The sequence below is a fragment of the Chiloscyllium plagiosum genome, unplaced genomic scaffold, assembly GCF_037043375.1.
Source record: "Chiloscyllium plagiosum isolate Xiang-an unplaced genomic scaffold, Cpla_swu_hap1 HiC_scaffold_31, whole genome shotgun sequence".
Taxonomy (NCBI): domain Eukaryota; kingdom Metazoa; phylum Chordata; class Chondrichthyes; order Orectolobiformes; family Hemiscylliidae; genus Chiloscyllium; species Chiloscyllium plagiosum.
Genome location: NW_028270169.1, coordinates 64,612,368 through 64,638,862, shown reverse-complemented (window position 1 = coordinate 64,638,862; position 26,495 = coordinate 64,612,368). Strand labels below are relative to the sequence as shown.

Below are 26,495 nucleotides of genomic sequence, written 5' to 3'. Positions count from 1 at the left end.
GTAAATGGTTGGAGGTAGGAGGCAGAGGGCACATATTACTGACCATAATTCAGGAAGATTTAAACTAATTACAGATAAGCGCAGAAGTAGACCAGAAACAAAGATTCTGAATTTGAGGAGAAAGTGAGGACTGCAGATGCTGGAGGTCTTTTGAGGTCAATAAAACCCCTTAGAAACCACTTTCCATCCAGAAGGACAAAGGCAGAACATACATTAGAATTAGGAGTCGCAAGGAAAATGGTGGGTTTAGTAGGAAGTGTCAACATTAATTTGTAAAGGAAAATCATGTTTAACTGACTTGCTGACATTTTTGAGGGCGTAACAGGAAGACTGAAGGAGGGTAGCACTGTTGATGGACTTCCATGGCCACTACATGGAGTACATAACTGCTGCCTGCAGGTTCCTTTCCATTCACTATTCTGACTTGGGAAGATATTCTTGTTCCCTCAATGTCATTGAGTCAAATTCATGGAAACCTTTCGCTAACAGCGTTGTGGATATCCTTGCACCAAATGGATTGCAAGTAGACAGCTCATCACCACCTTCTCAAGAACAATTAGGAATTGATAATAGATGGCCACATGGCAAAGGAGGAAACTGGTTCAGAGTCTCACCTCTGAAAGGGTTCAGATTTGATAATGAAGTGTTGGATAGATTGTTTGTACTTAAAGTTGACAAGGCACTGGGACAGGATTTTGAAGAAAGTGAGAGTGGAAATTGTGGGTGCTGGCCTCAATTTTCTCTGGACTCAGGAAGGAGCCAAAAAACTGGAGAATCATAAGCATAATGTCCTGTTCAAGAAAGATTGTAAGGATAAACTACAAAACAGTCTGTATAACTTCATGGTGGGGAAGTTTCTTGAAATAACTATTTGGGACAAAATTAGTAGTCACAAGGAAAATAGTGGGTTGATTAGGAAGTGTCAGCATGTATTTCTAAAGGAAATCATGTTTAACTGACTTGCTGAAGTTTTTGAGGAGGTAACAGGATGGCTCAATGAGGGTAACACTGTTGATGTCGTATACATGGACTTCCAAACATTTGATATTATGCTGCACAACAGCCTTGTCAGGAAAGGTAATGGTATAAAAGGGCCAGTAGCAATGTGCATACAAAATTGTCTGAATGACAGGAAACACAGTGGATATTTTTTGAGCTGGAGGAAGGTTTATAGTGGATTTCCCCAAACTTGTTATTGGAACTCTTGTTTTTCTTGATATGATTTAATAGTCTAGATCTTGATGTGCAGGGGAAAATTTCAAAGTTGCAGATGACATGAAACCTGGAAGAAGTCTAAATTGTGAAGAAGGAGAAAGTGAGGTCTGCAGATGCTGGAGATCAGAGATGGAAATGTGTTGCTGGAAAAGCGCAGCAGGTCAGGCAGCATCTAGGGAACAGGAGAATCGACGTTTCGGGCATTAGCCTGAAGAAGGGCTAATGCCCGAAACGTCGATTCTCCTGTTCCCTAGATGCTGCCTGACCTGCTGCGCTTTTCCAGCAACACATTTCCATCTCTAAATTGTGAAGAAGTCAATGCAAAACTCCATGAGATGATAATTTGGTTCAGTGGGTAAATAGGTAGTGAAGAAGATTTAATACGTTAAAGTTTGAGATGATGCAAATTGGTAGGAAGAACATTGAAATACAATATAAAATAAGTAGTACAATTCTGCAGGAGCTGCAGGAGTAGAGGAACATAGGTGTTTATGTGCATAGATCAGGTAAGGAGAGCAGTTAATAAAGCATAATAAAGCATAGGCTTTATTAATAGGGGTACAGAGTATAAAAGCAAGGAGATGATGTTGAATGTATACAAGACACTTGTTAGACTTGCCCTGGAGCATTATGTACAGTTCTGGGCAACACAAGGATGTGATCGCATCGGGGAAAGTGCAGAAAAAATTTGGAAGAGTGATCCCAGGCATGAGAAATTTCAGTTATGAGGATAGAGTGAAGAAGTTTGGACTTTCTCCTTGGAGAGAAGACATTTTCAGGCTTATGAGTGTGCTGGATTGAGTGGATAGGGCGGAACTGTTACTGCTCATAAACGGATCAAGAAAGGCAAACCTGGCACATAGGAAGATGGTTGTGGTTGTTGTAGGTCAGTCATCATCTCAGCTCTGCAGGAGCCATCAGGGTAGTGTCCTATCCCTAACCATTTTCAGCTGTTTCATCAATGACATGCCCTCCATCATAAGATCAGAAGTGGGGATGCTCACCAATAATTGCACAATGTTCAGCAACATTCACAACTCCTAGATACTGAAGCAGTCCAAGTTCAAATGCAGGGATGGAAATGTGTTGCTGGAAAAGCGCAGCAGGTCAGGCAGCATCTAGGGAACAGGAGAATCGACGTTTCGGGCATTAGCCCTTCTTCAGGAGCTAATGCCCGAAACGTCGATTCTCCTGTTCCCTAGATGCTGCCTGACCTGCTGTGCTTTTCCAGCCACACATTTCCATCTCTGATCTCCAGCATCTGCAGACCTCACTTTCTCCTCAAGTTCAAATGCAACAAGGTCGACACAATATCCAGGCTTGAGTTGACAAGTGGGAAGGAGCATTCACACCAGACAAATGCCAAGCTAAGACTGTCACCAATAACGGACAATCTAGCCACTGCCCCTTGATGATTCAATGGTATTAGCATCACTGAATCCCCCAATATCAACATCCTGGGGGTTATCATTGACAAGAAGCTCAACTGGACGTGCCACATAAACACAGTGGAGACAAGAGCTGAAAATGTGTTGCTGGAAAAGCGCAGCAGGTGAGGCAGCATCCAAGGAACAGGAGAATTGACGTTTCGGGCATGAGCCCTTCTTCCTGAAGAAGGGCTCATGCTCGAAACGTCGATTCTTCTGTTCCCTGGATGCTGCCCGACCTGCTGCCCTTTTCCAGCAACACATTTTCAGCTCTGATTTCCAGCATCTGCAGTCCTCACTTTTTCCACAGTGGAGACAAGAGCAGGTCAGTGGCTAGGAATACTGCAGCAAGTAATTCATCTTCTGACTCCCCAAAGCCTGTCCATCATGTACAAAGCTCAAGTCAGGAGTGTGATGGAATACTCCCCACTTGCCTGGATGGGTGCAGCTCCAATAACTCTGAAGAAGTTTGATACCATACAAGACAAAAAGCAGCACACTTGATAGGCACTACATCCACAATCGTTCAGTCCCTTCACCACTGATACTCAGCAGCATATACTATCTACAATATGAACTTCAGAAATTCACCAAAGATCCTTAGACAGCACCTTTCAAACCCATGACCACTTCCATGTAGAAGGACAAGGACAGCCAATACATGGGAACACCACCACCTTCAAGTTCCCCTCCAAACCACTCACTATCCTGAATTGGAAACAAATCACTGTTCCTTCAGTGCCGTAGGGTCAAAATCCTGAAATTCCCTCCCCAATGGTATTGTGAATCAACCCACAGCAAGTGGATTGCAGCGATTCAAAAAGGCAGTTCTCCACCATCTTCTCCTGAGCAACTGGTGACGTGCAATAAATGCTGGCCAGCCAGCAATGCCTACCTTCCACAAATGTATTTTAAAAAAAGAAAGAGGGAATAAACTTAAAGTGATTTGCAAGTGGACTAAGTATGAAATGAGCAAAAAGATTTTCAAGTAGTTAGGTGTGAAATGTACTGCTTAGAAGTGTAGTGGAAGCAAGTCCAATTGAGGCATTCAATAGGGCATTGGACAATTGAATAGAAATAATGTGTACGTATATGGGGAAAAAGGTGAGATTGGCACAAGGTAATGATACTCATTTGAATGGCCAATGCAGATGCAATAATTAAATAGCATTCTTCTGAACCTTTACACTTTCTAATTTTGTGAAATGTTGACCACCAATCCACTGACTAAATGAATAGAATAAAGCAAAAAAAGGCGACACTAAAAAATGTACATAGGGTAGATATAGTCTTTTTCCCAGGGTGGAAATGTTAAATGTTTGGAGACATAGGTTTAAGGTGAGAAAGGATAAGTTTGAAGGCAATATGTGAGGAAGGTTTATCACACTGAGGGAGTCGGTGCCTGGATCGCAGAAGCAGATACAGTAGCAACATTTAAGAGACATTTAGATGGACACATGAACAGGCACGAAGTAGAGGGATATGGATCATATGCAGGCAAATGGGATTAATTTCGAAGGTTCTGCTCCTGTGCTGTACTTTTTTGTGTTCTGTGTTTCAGAAGATCAAAATATAGAGGACAGATTGGAAAATCAGTGATCTTCAAACTGTTGTGGTTCTGTTCGCCGAGCTGGGAATTTGTGATGCAGACATTTCGTCCCCTATCTAGGTGACATCCTCAGGGCTTGGGAGCCTCTTGTGAAGCACTTCTGTGGTGTTTCCTCCGGCATTTATAGTGGTTTGTCTCTGCCGCTTCCAGTTGTCCGTTCCAGCTGACCGCTGCAGTAGCCGGTATATTGGGTCCAGGTCGATGTGTTTGTTGATAGAATCTGTGGATGAGTGCCATGCCTCTAGGAATTCCCTGGCTGTTCTCTGTTTGGCTTGTCCTATAATATTAGTGTTGTCCCAGTCGAACTCATGTTGCTTGTCATCTGTGTGTGTGGCTACTAAGGATAGCTGGTCGTGTCGTTTCGTGGCTAGTTGGTGTTCATGGATACGGATCGTTAGCTGTCTTCCTGTTTGTCCTATGTAGTGTTTTGTGCAGTCCTTGCATGGGATTTTGTACACTACGTTGGTTTTGCTCATGCTAGGTATCGGGTCCTTTGTCCTGGTGAGTTGTTGTCTGAGAGTGGCTGTTGGTTTGTGTGCTGTTATGAGTCCTAGTGGTCGTAGTAATCTGGCTGTCAGTTCAGAAATGTTCTTGATGTATGGTAACATGACTAGTCCTTTGGGTTGTGGCATTTCCTCATTCCGTCAAGAATATTTCTGAACTGACAGCCAGACTACTACAACCACTAGGACTCATAACAGCACACAAACCAACAGCCACTCTCAGACAACAACTCACCAGAATGAAGGACCTGATACCCAGTATGAGCAAAACCAATGTAGTGTACAAAGTCCCATGCATGGACTGCACAAAGCACTACATAGGATAAACAGGAAGACAGCTAATGATCCATATCCATGAACACCAACTAGCCACGAAATAACACGACCAGCTATCCTTAGTAGCCACACACACAGATGACAAGCAACATGAGTTCGACTGGGACAACACTAGGACAAACCAAACAGAGAACAGCCAGGGAATTCCTAGAAGCATGGCACTCACCCACAGATTCTATCAACAAACACATCGACCTGGACCCAATATAACGGCCACTGCAGCGGACAGCTGGAACTGACAACCGGAAGCGGCAGAGACAAACCACTATAAATGCCGGAGGAAACAACACAGAAGTGCTTCACAAGAGGCTCCCAAGCACTGAGGATGTCACCTAGACAGGGGACGAAACGTCTGCAACACAAATTCCCAGCTCAGCAAACAGAACCACAACAATGAGCACCTGAGCTACAAATCTTCTCACAAACTTTGATCTTCAAATTAAAATTTAAAATCTGCAATTAACAATGAGTTTTCTAATATTTTTCCCCACACTCCTGCTTTGCTCATTTCTCATATACTTCTCAGTCACATTGTTTCAAAAGGTCATTTGCAGTTCTTTCCTTTATTGCTTCAGTGAGAATTGGAGCAGTCTCCAGTGTCATAACAAGCCAGATGTGTCCAGCTTCTGCCAAAGTATTTGACGCAAACCAGGTTGAGAATCAGGGATGTTACTGGCCTTGCTGCTGTGATGCAGGAAGGAGAAAAGTCATTCAGATGCCCACCCTGATAGGTCCCTAATGGATGCAAAAAGTGTTCAAATCAACTGGAACTGATTCAAAAGGCTACTTTGTGATTTAGGGCATTATCCTGTTGCTCAATGTTAAATTATCCAGAAGAAATGGACTAAACACTGAAAAATAAAACATAACTTTCCTTTGAAAAAATCCTCAAGATATGTGAAGAGTAAACAATCCCATTTGTGCAGGGGGTTGGGAGTGTGAAGCAAGTGTATTTTGAATCACTTACTCTTTTACTCTGTTTGAATTACTACAACAGAATAAGACAGAAGTTGACCATAAGATTATACGATATAAGAGCAGAATTAGGGTATTCAGCTCATTGAGTCTGCTCTGAAATTTAATTATGGTTGATATGCTTCTCAATTTTATTCTCCTGCTTTCTCTACTTCGGCAGTTCTTGATCTAGTCCATCCACAGATTCACACAATTACTGTGAGCCCTCAGTTAAAAACTTGAACTAAGTCAATCTGGAGTTTATTTACTGTTCTTTTCCATCTCTTCCCAGGGGTGTTAGCAGTATTGTCAGGCGCTGTATCGAGAGGAAGACAGAAATAGAATATGCTGTAAAGATTATTGACATTACATCTGAGCATCTGACTCCAGAGGAATTGGAAGAGATTTGTACATCTACTGCACAGGAAATCAGCATCCTCAAGCAGGTCTCAGGGCACCAACATATAAGTGAGTAAGTCATCCAGGCTAAATCTAAAATAATAGAACAACAATTGAAGAATTGAGTACAAGCCATGATCATAAACAGCAGATGTTGCACGCATTTTCATCTGGGGACAAGTGCCAAAGTTTGAGAGCTGTCCACAGAATAGTAAGCAAAACTGTGACATAGTTACACTCAAAATCATGTCCGTCAGCCAATATGACATAATTCATCACCCGGAGAGACCCAGCAAAGATGGCATATAGTCGGATGGGAGTGGCCCTTGAAGTTCAAACATTCATTTTGGACTCCTGTAGGTCAAACATGGACAAGTAAGCCTCCTGCTGATTGCCACATAGCCCCGACCCCATCCCCTCACCTGATAAATCAATACGCCCCCATGTTGAACAACACTTAGAAGAAGCACAGAGGGTGACAAGGGCACAGAATGCACTCTAAGTCAAGAACTTCACTGAGAATGACTCAGTAGAAGCACCTGAAGTGATTAAATCCCATCTTCAAATTGGAACAAATTCCATTTTGTTCTATAGATCAGCTTAAAAATAGAGGTAACAGGTTAAATTTGGGGCATACGATTGTGGAGGTGATGGCCTTGTGGTATTATTGGCAGACTGTTAATTCAGGTATTGTTCATGACTCCCAGGTTCAAATCATGGCAAATGGTGGAATTTGAATTCAATGAAAACGTGTGGAATGATAAACCTAATGATGACCATGTTGATTGACAGAAAAACTCATCTGGTATACAAATGTTCACTCGGGAAGGAATTGCCATCCTTACCTGGTCTTGCTTACATGTGTCCCCAAATCCACAGCAGTGATTTTTAAAAATTTATTCATGGGATGAGGGCATCACTGGCTAGGCCAGCAATTTTTTGGCCATTCCTGGTTACCCAGAGGGCAGTTAAGAGTTAACAACATTGCTGTTGGTCTGGAGTCACTTGTAGGCCAGCCAAGGGAAGGATGGCAGTTTCCTTCCCTAAAAGACATGAGTGAACAGCTGGGTGGGGGGTGCTTCTGGCAATTGACAATGGTTTCATGGTCATGATCAGATTCTTAATTGCAGTACTTTAATGGTAGTTAATGTGGTTGACACTTAACTCAGGGCAATTAGGGATGAGCAATAAATGCTGGCCTAGCCAGCGATAGCCTCATCCTGTGAATGAATTTTAAAAATCCATGATGCATTATGGGCCTTCAGAAGCAGCAAAATTATATTCAAGCACATTATATAACCTCATGACTTGCATATCCACCACTGTATCATTACCACCCAACTATCAGATCAACTCTGGTTCCCCAGGAGTGGGGGAGAGCTGCACCATATGTACTTGAAAAGAGGATTAAGTATTAGAGGTGATAGAAAGTTAAAATTAAATCAAGGGAGAAACTAGCATGATTAATGCAAGTCAATGGTGTTGTATTTCAGCATGGGTGAGGGGAGGAAGATGTAGCAGACATCTGAGTGGTAGGACATGAGAGTTGGTGGGAGTTGGAGTAAGTATGAAGTTTCAGAGAAAAGATGATGACACTTAGACTGACAGACTGGAGTTGGTCATTGATCTTCTTCCTACAGGGCTGTACAATCCTCCCAATGGCTAAGACAGCACTGACCTGAGAACCATACTTGGGCTAGGCTAGTGTGGTCTGGTATTGTAGCTTCTCTGCTGGTGTTGGGGGGAAAAGATGTCCCACTTCTGCAAAACCCTGTTCAACAGGGCCTGCAGGCACATGCGCACAAAGTAGGGTATGGATTTCCCGGTATCTGCCACGATCTGGAGCACATATCAGGATCTGTGTAGAACAGCTTCAAACTGACAGTACTTGTCCAGGTGCACAACAGGTTTTTCAAGATGGCATTAGTACCAGGTGTACCTGGCTAATTTCAGGATCACCAGTAAGTGGTAAGTTACTCCAGGAACACTTTGTGTGATAAAATGGATGGAAGTAAAGTAGTGACTTTGGTAAGATACAACCTGTTTGGTTTTGTGGCGAGAAATACTCACCAAAATTGATGCAACTTCGACTTAGTCAAAAAATAGTACCATTCCACCTCTGTCATTCATAGAACATAACATAGACAGTACAGCACCAGAAACAGGCCCCTCGGCCCACCAGGTCTGTGCTGACCATGATGCCATTCTAAAATAAACCCATCTGCATGCACGTGCTCCATATCCCTAAATGCTGGCCTAGCTAGCGATAGCCTCATCCTGTGAATGAATTTTAAAAATCATGTTGAAATGTCTCTTCAAATGGACAAGAGCAACCCTATCATCCTCTTCAGTAATTTAATCTTAAACACCAGCATTAGATCATAGAAACACAAGCATCACTTATACAACCTGCCCTAACACATGAACCCTAAACAGGACATCAGAAGAATAATCAAAAGATTGGACATTAATGAAGTTATGTACATTATAATATGAGATATTCCCAGCAGAGAGAATGTCAATCTCAATAACTGAGAAAAGACTAACAGGTCAGAAAAACAACTGAAATAACAATGGAGCTTTTAACATTTAACTTTTTAACTTTAAACTGGGATTCCCTCCCAAATGGCATTGTGGAGCTACCTTCAGCACATGGACTGCAGGGATTCAAGGAGGCAGTTCAGCTGCGCCTTCTCAAGGACAACTAGGGATGAACAATAAATGCTGGCAATAAATGCTCATTCCTGATGAAGGGCATATGCCTGAAACATTGATTCTCCTGCTCCTCGATGCTGCCTGACCGGCTGTGCTTCTCTAGCATCACACTCTCGACTCTGATCTCCAGCATCTGCAGTACTCAGTTTCTCCTAATAAATGCTGGCCAGCCAGTGATACCCAAACCTTACAAATTAATAATAAAAAACACTTGCACACATACGATGTTACTGGATAAAATTCAGATAGAATTGTTACTTTAGGAATAGCAACTTTTTTGATCAGATACAAAACAACAGAATTACACTGGGTTGAACATGATGTTCTGTTTAATTATGAACGCCTTCTTTAAATTTCTATGACATAGACATGAACAATTTGCTTCACTGCTGCCAGTCTTTATTCTCCACGTCAATCCACATCCACTCAATTCCTTTCCATCCAGCTGTTCCAGTTACTTATAATTTGTTGAATACATCAGTGCTTTTACATTACATCGTGGATTTCCTCAACTAAAATCTATTTCATCAAATTTTTGACACGGCTTTTTGCTCAAGGAACAAAACTTCTGTTTCTTCCCAGAGTTGTATTTGTTTCCTTTCTCACAATTCTCTGTCATTTTTACTCTGCAACTTCACAAACACACACATGCTGCTAAAATTGAATTAAAAAGTATAGCTTTGGCTGAAACCTAGCATTGATCTCAGAATCAGCTATGACCTTAGCCAAGCTATTCCAGTTCCGCTACAATATTGACGTCTATCTGACAGTGGGGACAATTGCCCAGATACGACCACAGAAAACAGAACAACTTCAATTCAAGCAGAAGTGATGGAAGGTGTCATCAATAGTGCTATCAAGTAGCAGCTGCTCAGCAATAACCTGCTCAGTGATGCTCAGTTTGGGTTCCACCCAGGGCCACTCAGCTCCTGACCTTGTTACATTGGTTCAAACATGGACAAAAGAGCTGAATTCCAGAAGTGAAGGGAGTGAACTGCCCTTGATGTCAGCATTGATCGAAATTATACATTTTTTTGTGTATTTTCCACACTGTTGGTTAGATTGTGGCTATACTAGAATAGATTGATGCTAGAATAGGTGCAGCCAGTTCTGGAGCCAGTCCTAGCTCTTAGCAGAGTTACATATTTCAGTTTAATTCTAAAGGTATAGACAGACTTGTGAACCAATTTAAACATAAAGAGTAGGGATAAAGGAAACAAATACAATTCTGGAAGAGAGTTTTTTTTCTGCCCATGATCAAAGACATTTGTCAAAAATTTATCCTAACACATTTTAGAGTCATAGAATCATACACCATAGAAGTAAGCCCTTTGACCAACCATGTCTATACCAACCAACAAACACAAAACTATGCTAATCCCGTTTACCTGCACTTGCTCCATAGTTTACTATGCCCTGATATTTTATGTGCTCGTCAGATGCTTATTAAATGTTGTGAGAATATTTGTCTCCACACCCTCTTAAGCAGCATCTTTTATTTTAATAAAAACATTCCCGAGATCCTCTCTAAACTACTTACCCTTCACTTTAAACGTATGCCCTCTGATCTTAGATATGTTTGCCATGGGAAAAAGATTTTCATGATCTACCCATGGAGAGTGTAGAGACATTTGGACTCTGCCATCTAGTTGAGGAAATTCATCAAAGAGCCACAGTGCACCTGAAGTCAATGGGAATCAAGGAGAAGATTTTTTAGATTAGATTAGATTACAGTGTGGAAACAGGCCCTTCGGCCCAACAAGTCCACACCGACCCGCCGAAGCGAAACCCACCCATGCCCCTACATTTACCCCTTACCTAACACTATGGGCAATTTAGTATGGCCAATTCACCTGACCCTGCACATCTTTGGATGGTGGGAGGAAACCGAAGCACCCGGAGGAAACCCACGCAGACACGGGGAGAACGTGCAAACTCCACACAGTCAGTCGCCTGAGGCGGGAATTGAACCAGGGTCTCTGGCGCTGTGAGGCAGCAGTGCTAACCACTGTGCCACCGTGCCGCCCCTGTTTGTTGGAAACTGGTTGTTGGAGGCCAATCATCTCAGTCCAAGGGTATCATTGTATTACTGTCGGTGTTTCACCCTGGAGGATTTTCGGGTCTGATAGGGTTAATCATATTTTTTTATTAGAAAACCTACAATGTGGAAGCAGGTTATTTGACCTAGCAAGTTCACACCGACCCTCTGAAGAGCATCCCAGCCAGACCCAATCCTCAACCCCTTTCCCTGTAACCCTGCATTCCCCATGGCTAACCCAACTAAACTATACATCCCTGAACACCATGGGCAATTTGGCATGGCCAGTTCACCTAACATACACATCGTTGGACTGTGCGAGGAAACTGGAACACCTGGCGAAATTCACGCAGGCACAGCAAGAATGTGCAAACTCCGCACAGACAGTTGTATTAAGAAATAGCTACTATGTTAGATTATGCAATTGCAGGCAAAAGGATATAGGATCTGAAAGGAATCCTTAAAGTCTCTATAACAATGCCTGTCACATCAATGCAACTTGTAATTAGTTGCTACCAGGTTGCTACAGTGGCACAGTGGTTAGCACTGCTGCCTCACAGCGCCAAAGACCCGGGTTCAATTCCCGCCTCAGGCGACTCTCTGTGTGGAGTTTGCACATTCTCCCCGTGTCTGCGTGGATTTCCTCCGGGTGCTCTGGTTTCCTCCACAATCCAAAAATGTGCAGGTTAAGTGAATTGGCTGTGCTAAATTGCCCGTAGTGTTAGGTGAAGGGGTAAATGTAGAAGAATAGGTCTGGGTGGGTTGCGCTGTGGCGGGTCGGTGTGGACTTATTGGGCTGAAGGGCCTGTTTCCACACTGTAAGTAATCTAATCTAATGAGACTGATTCCTGGGTTGGCAGATTTGTCATACGAGGAGAGATTGGATCTGTATTGACTGGAGTTTAGAAAATTTGAGGACATCTCATTGAAATATATAAAATTCTTACAGCTCAACAGACTATGCAGAAAGAGATGGTATTTTTCTTGTTAAATGCCATTTGGAGCTCCTCAACAGTCCATCTGCATATGCAGCATGACCTGGACTGCATCCAGGCTTGAGTTAATAAGTACCAGGTAACATTCATAAGTGCCAGAAAATGGCCATCTCCAACAAGTGAAAACCTAACCAGTACAACTTGACATTCAATGGTATTATCATTGGCTGAATCCCCCACAATCAGCATCCCAGGCGTTACTCTTATCAAGCTATACTTCGGCTGTAAACCAGATCAGAGTACTTACAAAGTGGGTAACTCACTCTTGACTCTCCAAAGCCTGCCTCAGATCTCCAAACGCAAGTGTGATGGAATATTCTTCAGTTTCCTGGTTGGGTGTAGCTCTAGCAACATTCAAGAAGATTCCATCCAAGAAAAAACAGCCCGCTTGATTGACCTTACATCCAACACATTCAACATTCACTCCTTCCCTCCAATAGCAATAATGTGTACCATCTACAAGACGCAATGCAGAAATTCACCAAGGCACCTTTGACAGCACCTTCCAAATCTATAACAAGTAGGACAAAGTCAGCAGATGCATTGGAAGAATCCTCCAATTCCCTCACTAAAAGCATAATGGGTATCCCTTCACCACATGGGCTGCAGTGGTTCAAGATGGTGGCTCACTACCATTTTCTCCAGGGCAATTAGGGTTGAGCAACAAATGTTACCCAACCAGCAATGTTTTTATGTCAGAACTCCTTGTTAGAAATTGCATCCAGTGATCCAAACATGCCTTAATTTCTATGACTGATAAATGCTGATGATGCTGCAGACACAGTGGGGAAATCCTGCATCTTCCAAAGCTAAGCATAGGTTTATATATAATGGGTATTACAACTGAAAAATTACATTGAAATAGCAGGAAACTGACAAATAATCTATAAAATGTTTACCTTTACAGTTCCTTTCATCATAATTTCCATTGTGATTGAGTAAAGGATGAAAAATCCCTTCTAGTTCTGCAGCTCAGTATACATGACATCAAGGGAATTTAAACCCACAAAATAAGTAGACTTCATTGTGAAAGGTGAATGCCTAAACGTTGGAACTGCTTTTAGACCATATGACATCAGAGCAGAAGCAAGTCAGCCAGCCCACTGAGTCTGTGTCCAGTATTCAGTAAAACCATGGCTGATCTGATTATCCTCAACTCCATGTTCCCGTCTTTCCTCATAGCCCTTGATTCCCTTATGTTCTAGCCTCTAAAACCCTCTGCAATAAAGAATTCCACAGATTCTGCCTGCTCTGAGAGAAGAAATTCTTCTTCAACTCTGTTTTAAGTGGGGATTTTATTTTATGAGATTGTGATCTTTGGTCCTGGACTGTCCCTCAAGGGGAAAGAACCTCGCCACATCTACCCTGTCAAGTCCCATAAGAATATTGTATGTTTCAATAAAGCCATTTCTCATTCTTCTAAACTCTAATGAGTACAGGCCGAACCTACACAACCTCTTCTCATAAGACAGTCCCTCCAAATCCAGCCGAATGAACCTTCTCAGGAAGGTCTCCAAGTCATGCATATTTTTAGTTAGTCAAGGGAACCAAAACAGTTCACAATAGTCCAGTTATAGTTTGGCAAGTGTTTTGTGTAGAGTCACAGAGTTGTCCAACTCATTTGTGTCAACTAGACATCCCAATCTGACCCTAGTCCCATTTGCCAGCATCTGGCCCATATTCCTCTAAATCCTTCCTAATCATATACCCATCCAGATGCCTTTTAAATGTTGTAATTGTAGCAGCCTCCACCACTTCCTCTGGCAGCTCCTTCCATACACGCACCGTCCTCAGTGTGCAAAAGTTGCCTCTCAGGTCCTTTTAAAATCTTTCCCCTCTTACTTAAACCTATTCCCTCTAGTTTTGGACGACTCCACCCTCGGAAAAAGACCTAGGCTATTCATCGTATCCATGCCTGTCATGACTTTATAAGCCTCCATTAGGTCACCGCTTCAACCTCCGATGCTCCAAGGCAGAAAGCCTCAGCCTCTTCAGACAATCCATGTAAGTCAATCCCTCTAATCCTGGCAACATCCTGGTAAATATTTTCAGCATCATCTCTAGTTTAACAACATCCTTTGAGCTATTCCCATTGAAATAAAATCCAACATTTCCTTTGCCTTCATGCTAAACCTGAATGATCACGTTTTGTGATTCATGCTCAAGGACACCAAATACCTCAGTGCTGCAACTATCTGTCATCTTTTTCCATTTGAATAATATTCAGCTTCTCTGTTCTTCCTGTCAAACATTTTTGCATTTTATTTTCTACATGATTAATGTGTATATTCCTCTGCAGTCTTTTTTGTATGATCCTCATCACTTGCCTTTGGTATCATCTGTAAATTTGGTCTTAATGCATTTATTTTCCTCATAGCTAGTCATTTATATATTGGAAATAATTGTGGCCCCAATATTAGAACATAGAACATAGAACAATACAGCACAGAACAGACCCTTCGGCCCACGATGTTGTGCCGAACATTTGTCCTAGCTTAAGCACCCATCCATGTACCTATCCAATTGCCGCTTAAAAGTCACCAAAGATTCTGACTCTACCACTCCCACAGGCAGCGCATTCCATGCCCCCACTACTCTCTGGGTAAAGAACCCACCCCTGACATCTCCCCTATACCTTCCACCCTTCACCTTAAATTTATGTCCCCTTGTAACACTCTGTTGTACCCAGGGAAAAAGTTTCTGACTGTCTACTCTATCTATTCCTCTGATCATCTTATAAACCTCTATCAAGTCACCCCTCATCCTTCGCCGTTCCAATGAGAAAAGGCCTAGCACTCTCAACCTATCCTCGTACGACCTATTGTCCATTCCAGGCAACATCTTGGTAAATCTTCTCTGCACCCTCTCCAAAGCTTCCACATCTTTCCTAAAGTGAGGTGACCAGAACTGCACACAGTACTCCAAATGTGGCCTAACCAAAGTCCTGTACAGTTGCAACATCACTTCACGACTCTTGAATTCAATCCCTCTGCTAATATTGATCACTGTGGCATGCCACTGGTTATATGTTGCCAGCCTGAAAGTGCTCCCCTTATTCTAACTCTCTGTCTTCTATTGGTTAGTCAATCTTCTATCCATGATAATACACCAACTCCAACACCAGGCTCTTATTAAGGAGTCTAACACATGGTACCTTTTACCTTATGCTTTCTGAACATTCAGATACATTGCATTCACTGCTTCCCCTTCATCTAGCCTTCTTGTTACCTCAAGGAATTTTAATAAATTTGTTAGGCATGATTTCCCCTTTGTCAAGCCATGCTGACCCTGCTTGATTATATTATGCATTTCTAAATGCTGTGCTATAAAATCCATTATAATAGACTCTAAATTATTCCCAATTTTAATGTTAAGCCTATAATTTCCTGTTTTCTGTCTCATTCTCTTTTCAAATGTATTACATTGGCACTTTTCCAATTGTCCAGAACATTTCCAGAATGTAAGGATTCTTGGAAGATCACTACAAGTGCATCTTTGTAGCAACTCTTTTAAATACCCTAGGAGGCATTACATTAGGTCTTTGAATTGAGAGCAATAAACAAGCTTGTCTGAGTGCCAGTGAATGCCCTGCAGTCTCGGAGAGTATGAGGGCAAGTTCACAATCTCAACCTTGCTACAATCAGTGGGACTGAAGAGGAAGTTCGTGTTGGCAGCAGCTATTGCAATTTGTGTCTGAGCTGCAGATTGTCATAATCCAAGGAGATTTCAGGAGCAAAGAAGGAAAATCAGTACGAAAAACAAAGTGCTGAGAATTCTCATCACGTTAGGCAGGGTCTTTGTTGACTCCTCTATAACTGACAGAATTTAGATTTCCAGCATCTTCAGTATTTTGTTTCTCAATAAATGGAATTGGTGAGTTACACAATTGTTCTTTTCTGTTACAGTTTCACTAAATGATTGTTATGAATCATCAAGCTTCTACTTCCTGGTGTTTGATCTGTAAGTATGGAGGCATTAAAAGGAGATGGTTCACATTCTAAAGACACAAAATCAGGAGGGGAAAAGTATAGCATTCAACGAGAACTCACTAAAAAAGGGATGAAAATGTAACAGTAAAAATAACCTCACGTTAAATGTAAGGGTCATAATATATAGAGAACAAAGATGACACAGAATTTACAGAGAAAAATTATAAAGGAAATAAGATGGACAGAAAGACATAGAGCAGCAGCTAAAACCAAGAAGACAGGAGAAAGGAGGAGAGGTTGCTGCCAATGATGGAGTTGGTGTTGGAAAAATAGGGCTGGTTAAGATAGATAAAGAGAAGCTACTAAAAAAAGTTGGTAGAAAAGTTACTAGGTCTGCAGGGGATGTATCTTTGGATGATGAAACAAGAAAGAAAGGTTTTAGCTGCAGCATTCTAAACCTCCCTGTGGGAGCCAGAGGGCAGGAGGTTTACAAGTGTTTCTGTTTCTTGAGTAAAATGGTCTGTTAATATCGTAGCTGCAGGTCAATCAATCTAATGGTGACTTTGGGAAACTTTGAAATGATAATCCAGGACAACATTTTTAGTAAATATTAATAGATGACAGCCAACATATTAATAGATGACAGCCAACATAAATTTATTGAAGGCCAATCATGTTGATTAACTTGATTGTGTTATTTTGGAAGTTTTGGAGAGATTTGAAAGTGTTTGATAAAGTGCCAATAAAGGACCGAGCTAACTTGAAATTCAGGGGATTAAGAGAGCTGTGATAGCATGGATGCAAATTTGACTAAAGGACAGAAAGAATAATAATAGTGAACAGGAGGGAAGTTTATAAAGATTTTGTTAGCGTAGTTACCGATATGTCCTCGTTATGAAAGTCTGACTGAGCTCCAGGAATAGCTATTCCACTTAAATCTCAGCAAGCATTTTTGAATACAGCTGTATTCTGTAATAACCTGCTGTTTTTTTAATTTGATTTGTTATTGTGACATGTAGTGAAATACAATGAGAACTATTGTTATGCGTGCTATCCAGGCAAATTGTATGTACATCAGAACAGAATGCAGAATATAGTGTTACAGCTACAGAGAAGTTACAGAGAAAGAGAAAGCTAGAGAACTTGGGTAACAAATCTTGAAAAGTGTCCATATTACACAGGATGAGGTGCAGGATCTCTTAAAACACGTAAAGCTAGATAAATCCCTGGGACCTGATTAGGTGTTCCCCAGAACTTTGAGGGAAGTTAGGGAAGTGATTGCTGGACACCTTGAGATATTTGTATCATTGTTAGCCATGGTGAGGTGCCAGAAGACTGAGATTGGCTTACATGGTGCTGTTATTTAAGAAAGGTGGTAAGGAAAATCTTGGAACTGTAGACCAGTGAGACCAACATCAGCAGTGGGTATGTTATTGGATGGGGTTATGAGGGACAGGATTAGATTAGATTAGGTTACTTACAGTGTGGAAACAGGCCCTTTGGCCCAACAAGTCCACACCGACCCGCCGAAGCGAAACCCACCCAGACCCATTCCCCTAACACTACAGGCAATTTAACATGGCCAATTCACCTAACCTGCACATTTTTGGACTGTGGGAGGAAACCGGAGCACCCGGAGGAAACCCACGCAGACATGGGGAGAATGTGCAAACTCCACACAGAGAGTCACCTGAGGTGGGAATTGAACCCGGGTCTCTGGCGCTGTGAGGCAGCAGTGCTAACCACTGTGCCACCCACAAATTTACATGTATTTGAAAAAGCAAGGAATAATTAGAGATAGTCAACATAGCTTTGTGCATGGGAAATTAAGTCTCACTAACTTGACTGAGTTTTTTGAAGAAGTGACAAAGAAGATTGATGAAGGCAGTGCAGTGGACATTGTCTATGTGGACTTCAATAAGGTGTTTGACAAGGTTCCGCATGGTAGATAGGTCAGCAAGGTCAGATCACATGAAATATAGGGGGAACTAACCATCTGGATATAAAATGGATTCGAAGGTAGGAGACAGAGAGTGATGCTGGAAGGCTGCTTTTCGTGCTGGAGGCCTGTGACCAGGGTCAATGCTGGGTCCACTGCTTTTTGTCATTTATATAAATGATTTGGATGTGATCATAGGTGGTATGGTTAATAAGTTTGCAGATGACAACAAAATCAATGGTGTAATGGACAGCAAGGAAGGTTACTTTAGTGTACAACTGGATCTTGATCAGATGTGCAAATGGGGTGAGGAGTGACAAATGGAGTTTAATTTAGATAAATGTGAGGTGCTGCTTTTTGGTAGGGCCAATCAGGGCAGGACTTAGACACTTATTGGTAAGGTCCTGGCAGTGTTGCCTAACAAAGAGACTTTGTGGTGCACGTTCATAGTTCCTTGAAAGCAAAGTCACAGGTGAAGTGGGAGATAGCACGGGGCAGGGCGACACTAGACACATGGACACACAAGCTGGCCACTTGACGCACAAAGTGGCTGCCAGACCACAAGATTAGATTCCCTACAGTATGGGAACAGGCCCTTCGGCCCAACAAGTCCACACCGACCCTCCGAAGAGTAACCCACCCAGACCCACTCCCCTCTGACTAATGCACCTAACACTATGGGCAATTTAGCATGGCCAATTCACCTGACCTGCACATCTTTGGACTGTGGGAGGAAACCGGAGCACCCGGAGAAAACCCACGCAGACACGGGGAGAATGTGCAAACTCCACACAGACAGTTGCCCGAGGTTGGAATCAAACCTAGGACCTGGTGCTGTGAGGCAGCAGTGCTAACCACTGAGCCACCATGCCACCCAAATGGAAAGAGTCAGCTGAGCAAACACAGATACTAGGCGAAAGTGAGGACTGCAGATGCTGGAGATCAGAGTCAAGATTAGAATGGGGCTGGAAAAGCCAGCAGGTCAGGCAGCATCCGAGGAGCAGGAAAATCAACATTTTGGGCAGGAACCCTTCATCAGGAATGAGCAAGCCCTCATTCCTGATGAACGGCTCCTGCCCAAAACATCGATTTTCCTGCTCCTCGGATGCTGCCTGACCTGCTGTGCTTTTCCAGCACCATTCTAATCCAAACACAGATACTCCATGGGCCCACCAGATCACCAACACAATGCACTCATAACTTACTTGATTAGTTTAACGTGGATTGGGGAGAGAATACACATTAGTAGTGTATACTGCCCGCCGAAGTGTCTGGGTCCAGCCAACACCTTTGATAGAAATACTAACTGTTTGGTGTGGACTCAATACAAAGTTCTAATAGCCAGGGCTGCAGTAATTGCCCTTCTCAGGAAGAGCAATTAACACCCATTACTATAGCAATGGACATCCATGCAGAAGCTGAAATTGATAATGTCTGTGCTGAAACTGACAATGACCGCACTGAAATTAACAAAGGCTGCACTGGAGCTGACAATGACTGCACCAAAACTATTAACAATTCTGCAATGTTTACAATAAGCATTACAAAGATAATAACATCATCACTGATCTATTATATTACAAAATGTATAAAAGTATCTTGACATGTGCTCCAGAGTGAGAGAAGAATCGCAGCTAACCACTGTGGTGTTGGTGTCTTTCCCCGGAGCTCCGATTTTTCCTTGGACAATATACTCTGTCATTGAACCCTGACTCTGACTACAAGGCTGGTGATTTTCCCCACGATACCGGTAGGTAGGGTAGTGAAGAAGGAGTTTGGTCTGCTTGCCTTTATTGGTCACTGCATTGAGTATAAGAGTTGGGATATCATGTTGCGGCTGTACAAGTTATTGGTTAGGCCACTTTGGAATACTGCGTTCAATTCTAGTCTCCAAGCTATAGGAAGGATGTTGTGAAATTTAAAAGGGTTCAGAAAAGATTTATAAGAATGTTGCCAGTGTTGGAAGGTTGAATGGAGAGAGGTTGAATAGGCTGGACCTATTTTTTCCCAGAGTGTCAGAGGCTAAGGGGTGACCTTATAGAAATTTATAAAATCATGAGGAAGCTGGATAAGGTGAACAGTCAAGGTCTTTTCCCCAAGGTAGGGGAGTCCAAAGCTAAAGGGCAGAGATTTAAGGTGAGAGGGGAAAGATTTTAAAGGAACCTAAGGGACAACTTTTTCATGCAGAGGGTGGTGCATGTGTGGAATGAGCTGCCAGAGGAAGTGGTGGAGGTTGGGACAACTACAACATTTACAAGGCATCTGGGTGTATGAAAGGAAGGGTTTAGAATGATATGGGCCAAATGTGGTTAGATTAATTTAGAATATCTGGTCAGCATAGACGAATTGGACTAAAGGGTCTGTTTCTATGCTGTATAGCTCTATGATTCTATCAACTTATATCTAAGAGAAGTCTCTTCAAAAGCCTGATAGCAGAACCAAAGAAGCTGTTCTTGAACCTACTGGTATGCGTTTTCAAACTTCTGTATCTTCTGCCTGATAAAAGAGGTTGGAAGAGAGTATAGCTAGGATGGGAGGGATCTTTGATTATATTAACTGCTTTTTCCAAGACAGCGGGAAGTACAGACTGAGTCAATGGGTGGAAGGCTGGTTTGTTTGATGACTGGGCTGTGTTCACAACTCTGTAATTTCTTGCGATCTTGGGCAGAGCAGTTGCCAGACTGATTTGTGATGTTGTCTATGAGGCACCTATAAAAAGTGTTAAGAATCATTGTGGGCATGCCAAATTTCCTTAGCTTTTTGAGCAAGTAGAGATGCTGTTGTGCTTTCCTGATCATAGCGTTGGACCAGGATCATAGATGGACCAGGCCACATTGTTGGTGATATTTACTCCAAGGAACTTGAAACTCTCAATTATCTTCACCTCAACACCATTGATACCGACAGGGGCCTCCACTCCATTTCATGAAGTCGACGATCAGCTCCTTCATTTTGTTAACATTGACAGAGAGATTGTTGTCTTTGCACCATGCCACTAAGCTCTCTATCTCTTTCCTGTACTGTCTTCTTGTTGTTTAAGATTATACTCACTACAGAGATGTTGCCAGCAAACGTGCAAATGGACTTAAAGCAGAATTTGGCGACATGGTTATCAGTGTATAAGGAGTATACTAAGGGGCTGAGTACACAGCTTTGCGGGGCACCAGTGTTGAGGATTATCATGGAGAAGTGTTGTCACCTACCCTTACTGATTATGGTCTGTGTGTCAGGAAGTTGAAGATCCAATTGCAGAACGGGGAGCAGAATCCTTGGCCTTGGATATTGGAGATGTGTTTGGTTGGAATTATTGTGTTGAAGGCAGAGCTAAAGTCAATAAATAGGAGTCCTATGTAGGTGCCCTTGTTATTCAGATGTCCCAAGAATGAGTGTAGGCCCAGGGAGGTGGTGTCCACCATGGACCTGTTGTGACAGTAGGCAAATTGTGTGGATCCAGGTAATCTTGGAGGCTGGAGTTGATGTGTGCCGTTACTAATCTCTTGAAACGCTTTATCATGATAGATATCAGAGCCACCAGATGGTAGTCATTAAGGTACGCTGCCTAATTGTGCTTTGGCACTTGGAACAGGAGGAATCCTCAGATCGGAATAAGGTGACCACACAGGATCTAATCGAACCAAGCTCCTTTTGGCATGCTGTACTGTTTTAGTTCAATAGGGTACCTTCATTTTCCAGGGCCGCTCAGATTTCAGTAACTAATGTATATGGGTTAAAGGACTTAGTTTATTTTTCCGTAGAAAAAGAAGGTAGTATGATGGCTCAGTAGTTCGCACTGCTGCCTCATAGTCCCAGGGATCCAGGTTCGATCCTAGCTTGGGGCAACTATCTGTGTGGAGTTTGCACATTTTCCCTGTGTCTGCATGGGTTTCCGCTGGGTGCTCTGGTTTCCTCTCACAGCCCAAAGAGGTGCAGAGTAGATGGACTGGCTGTGCTAAATTCCCCAGGGATGTATAGGCTAGGTGAATTAGCCTTGGGAAATGCAGGGTCTGGGTGGGATGCTGTTAGGAGGCTCAGTGTGGAGACGATAGGCTGAATGGCCTGTTTCCACACTGTTGGATTCTATGACTTGAGAAAAGGCAAGATAAACAGGGAAGTACATCATAGTAAGTTAAAGAATTGAGCAAGCAACATGCGTTACTGAGCATGGCTTCAAAAAATATTATTTCCTGTGATGTGAGTTTGTCTTTATTTTTATTTGTTTATAATATAAATGAAAAATGTAATCTGATGTAATTTGATCCTATTGAACGTTGGCTGGTATTTTTTCACATTCATGCTCTTTAGAGTAAACATGCAGGGGAACATATAAACATATACATGAAGGGCGGGTTGCACCTGAACTGGAGGGGCACAAATGTCCTGGGTGGGAGATTTGCTCGTGTGGTTTGGGAGGGTTTAAACTAGTTTAGCAGGGGGGTGGGAATCAGAGCCACATGTCTGAGAGGGGGCAGTTGCAGTTGGGGCAGTGACAGGGTGTAGTGAATCTATCAAGAAGGTTTCTCACGCGATGAAACAAAGGGATCGGTTAAAGTGTGTCTGCTTTAATGCAAGGAGTGTCAGAAATAAGAGTGACGAACTTAGAGCTTGGATCAGTACTTGGGGCTATGATGTTGTGCCCATAACGGAGACGTGGGTTTCACAGGGGCAGGAATGGTTGCTTGATGTCCCAGGGTTTAGAACATTTAAAAAGAACAGGGAAGATGGAAAAAGAGGAGGGGGTGGAGCATTGCCAATCAGAGACTGCATCACAGCTACAGAAACAAAGGTTGTTGAGGAAGCAAGGAACAGCCACCTCATTGGGGGTTTTCTACAGACCCCCTGATAGCAGCGGAGAGATTGAAGAACTCATAGGCTGGCAGATTTTGGAAAAATGCAGATGTAGCAGGGTTGTTGTTATGGGTGATTTCAACTTTCCCAATATCAACTGGAACCTCCTGAGTGTAGATGGTTTGGATGTCAGGTGTGTTCAGGAGGATTTCTTTACTCAGTACGTAGACAGGCCGACGAGGGGAGAGGCCATTTTGGATTTGGTGCTTGGCAATGAGCTAGGACAGGTATCAGTTCTCGCGGTGGGAGAACACTTTGGTGACAGTGATCACAACTGCCTTACATTTACCATAGCCTTGAAGAGGGAAAGGAGCAATTACCGAGGGAAGATGTTTAATTGGGGAAAAGGTAATTATGATGCTATCAGACAGAAATTGGGAAGTACAGACTAGGAGGAATTGTTCCACAGAAAGGGCACAGCAGACATATGGAGACTGTTTAAGGAGCAATTGTTGCGAGTGATGCACAAATTTGTTCCTCTGAGACAATCAAGAAGGGGTAAGGTTAAGGAACCTGGGATGATGAGAATAGAAGAGCTTCTCGTCAAAAGGAAGAAGACAGCTTATGTAAGGTGGAGGAAGCAAGGATCAAGCACAGCTTTAGAGGGTTACAGGCTTACTAGAAAGGAGCTCAGAAATAAACTGAGAGCCAGGAGGGGGCACAAGAAAGGCTTGGCAAGAAGGATTAGGGAGAACTCAAAGGAAGTTTACTCATACATGAGGAATAAGAGAATGATCTGGGAGAAGTAGGGCCGATCAGGGATAGCTTAGGGAACTGGTGCATGGATTCTAAGCAGATAGGGAAAGCCGTAAATGAGCTTTTTTGCTTCAGTTTTCACTAAGGAAAGGGACCTTGTTGTGAATGAGAACTTTGAGGAGCTGGGATATAGGCTTGACCAGATCAAGATTGATGAAGTTGATGTGCTGGAAATTTTGACAAACATTAAGATTGATAAGTCCCCAGGGCCAGACCTGATTTATCCCAGGCTGCTCCGGGAAGTGAGAAAGAAGATTGCTGAACCATTGCTGAAGACCTTTGCCTTCTCACTCTCCACAGGAGTCGTACCGGAGGATTGGAAGGAGATGAGTGTTGTTCCTCTTTTCAAGAAAGGGAATAGGGAAATCCCTGGCAATTACAGACCAGTTAGTCTTACGTCTGTGGTCAGCAAAGTTTTGGAAAGAATTCTGAGGGATAGGATTTGTGACTATTTGGAAAAGCATAGAGTGATTAAAGGCAGTCAGCATGGCTTTGTGAGGGGCAGGTCATGCCTCACAAATCTTATTGAGTTCTTTGAGGAGATGAGAAGACAGGTCGACAAAGGCCAAGCAGTGGATGTGGTGTATATGGACTTCAGCAAGGCATTTGATAAGGTTCCCCCAAGGTAGGCTCATTCATAAAGTCAGGAAGTATGGGATACAGGGAGATTTGGCTATCTGGATTCAGAATTGGCTGGCTGACAGAAGGCAGAGAGTGGTTGTAGATGGAAAGTATTCTTCCTGGAGGTCAGTGTTGAGTGGGGTCCCATAGGGCTTTGTTCTTGGGCCTCTGCTTTTTGTAGTTTTTATAAATGACTTTGATGAGGAGGTTGAGGGGTGGGTTAGTAAATTTGCAGATGGCACAAAAGGTTGTAGGTGTCGTCAGTAGCATAGAGGGCTACTGCAGGTTGCAGCGGGACATAGACAGCTAGGCAAATGGAGTTCAACCTGGATAAATGCAAAGTGATGCATTTTGGAAGGTTGAACTCGAATGCTGAATATAGGATTAAAGGCTTGATTCTTGGCAGTGAGGAGGAACAGAGGGATCTTGGTGTTCAAGTGCATAGATCCCACAAAGTTGTCACCCAAGTGGATAGAGTTGTTAAGAAAGAATATGGTGTTTTGGCTTTCATTAACAGGGGGATTGAGTTTAAGAGCTGCAAGGTTTTGCTACAGCTCTACAAGTCCCTGGTGAGACCACACTTGGAATATTGTATCCAGTTCTGGTCGCCCTACTATTGGAAAGGCTTTGGAGAGGCTTTGGAGAGGGTGCAAAGAATGTTTACCAGGATGCTGCCTGAACTGGAGGGCTTGCCTTATGAGGAGAGGTTGACTAAGCTCGGACTTTTCTCTCTGGAGAGAAGGAGGAAGAGAGGTGACCTGATCAAGGTATACAAGTTAATGAGAGACATGGATAGAGTCAGTAGCCAGAGACTTTTCCCCAGGTCAGGATTGATTTGCACGAGGGTTTTAAGATATTAGGAGAAAGGTATAAAGGAGACATCAGAGGTAGGTCCTTTGCACAGAGAGTTGTGAATGCATGGAATGCGTTGCCAGCGGTGGTGGTGGGAGCAGAGTCATTAGGGACATTTAAGCGACTGCTGGACGTGCACATGGATAGCAGTGAATTGAGGGGTGCGTAGGTTAAGTTATTTTATGTTAGGGTTAATACTCGGCACAATATTGTGGGCCAAAGAGCCTGTTCTGTGCTGTACTTTTCTATGTCTGTGTCTATGTATTGGAACATTAAAGCAAACTGACACATCTGCAGTCAAGACACAGCACAAATGGGCACTGAGACTTGAATTGGAATCTTTCGGTTTGCAGTCAAACACTTTACACTGAGCTCCACCCCGGGAATCTGTGTCTGCTCTTTTACTGAAATTAATCCGTTCAGTGATATTCTGATACACCTTTGAAACAGATGGGACTTGAACTCAAGCCTCTAGCTCAGGGCTAGAGCCACTACCACTGCACAACAAGAGCCCTCTTGGGCCCACATTATAATTTTCCAATCAACCGGCTCAGTGATGTTATTTCACTGTCTGCTTTGTCTTGTTTTAAGTTAACCTGTCCTTGGTGGAGGCTTGTGACTAACATTGGCATTCCCAATGCCATTTCACCCTGTCCAGATTCGGGAAGATCAGCTTTAACCTGGTGCAGAGTCTTCCACCAATTAACAACTCTGCCAGTGCTACGCCTGTAGCTGCATGTAGGGTGATTCTATAATCAAATAAGAACCATGATGACATGTTAGTGCACACCATTGGAGCAGGTGGGGCTTGAACCTGGGTTTTCTGGCTTTAAGGCAGTAATGCTACCACTGTGCCAAAAGAGCCTCTTAGCGTCTGCTTTACCATATTTGATTTACCCAGCAGTGCACAACCACCACCAAAATCACTGGACTTTTTTTGTGATTCTTTTTCTTTTAACTACCACGAGTCACCATCCGTGCAGCCAATTAAATATTTCCAACTAAAGTCCATTACAGCCAATGCAAACCATCAAGAGTGAGGGGAAGGTAGAAGGAGAGGGAGGGGGATATCTGCTTTGTTTTTCCTTTTTTTTCATTTTAAATTTTTTTTATACTCTAAAATGCTTTACACACAACAGAATGGCTTTACCACCACTAAATCACCGTGATTTTTTTTTAACTATGGGGATCTGCTTTTTCTTTATACTAACCTGTTCAGGCTATCTACCGGAGCTATTTGTACAACACACAATTCATGAAATAAAAGCAGAGGAGAAGTAACAACAAAAAAAAAGTTTGATAGTATTTTATTTTAAAAATCCGCATGAAGCTGTTATCAATATATGATAAACACTGATATTC

General features: G+C 42.7%; 1 protein-coding gene across 4 annotated transcripts in view; it reads left to right on the top strand.

Annotated features, from left to right (window-relative positions):
- LOC122564238 (phosphorylase b kinase gamma catalytic chain, skeletal muscle/heart isoform-like) overlaps window positions 1-26,495 on the top strand; it is a 160,993-nt gene that overhangs the window by 23,585 nt on the left and 110,913 nt on the right. For 3 of the 4 annotated variants that reach the window (XM_087977588.1, XM_087977585.1, XM_087977586.1), the window contains exons 3-4: window positions 6,337-6,512; window positions 16,097-16,151. In XM_087977588.1, coding sequence (XP_087833714.1) covers window positions 6,337-6,512; window positions 16,097-16,151 — 231 coding nt within the window. Of the gene's footprint in view, window positions 1-6,336; window positions 6,517-16,096; window positions 16,152-26,495 lie in introns of all 4 variants that reach the window. The other variant, XM_087977587.1, reaches the window with a different exon arrangement.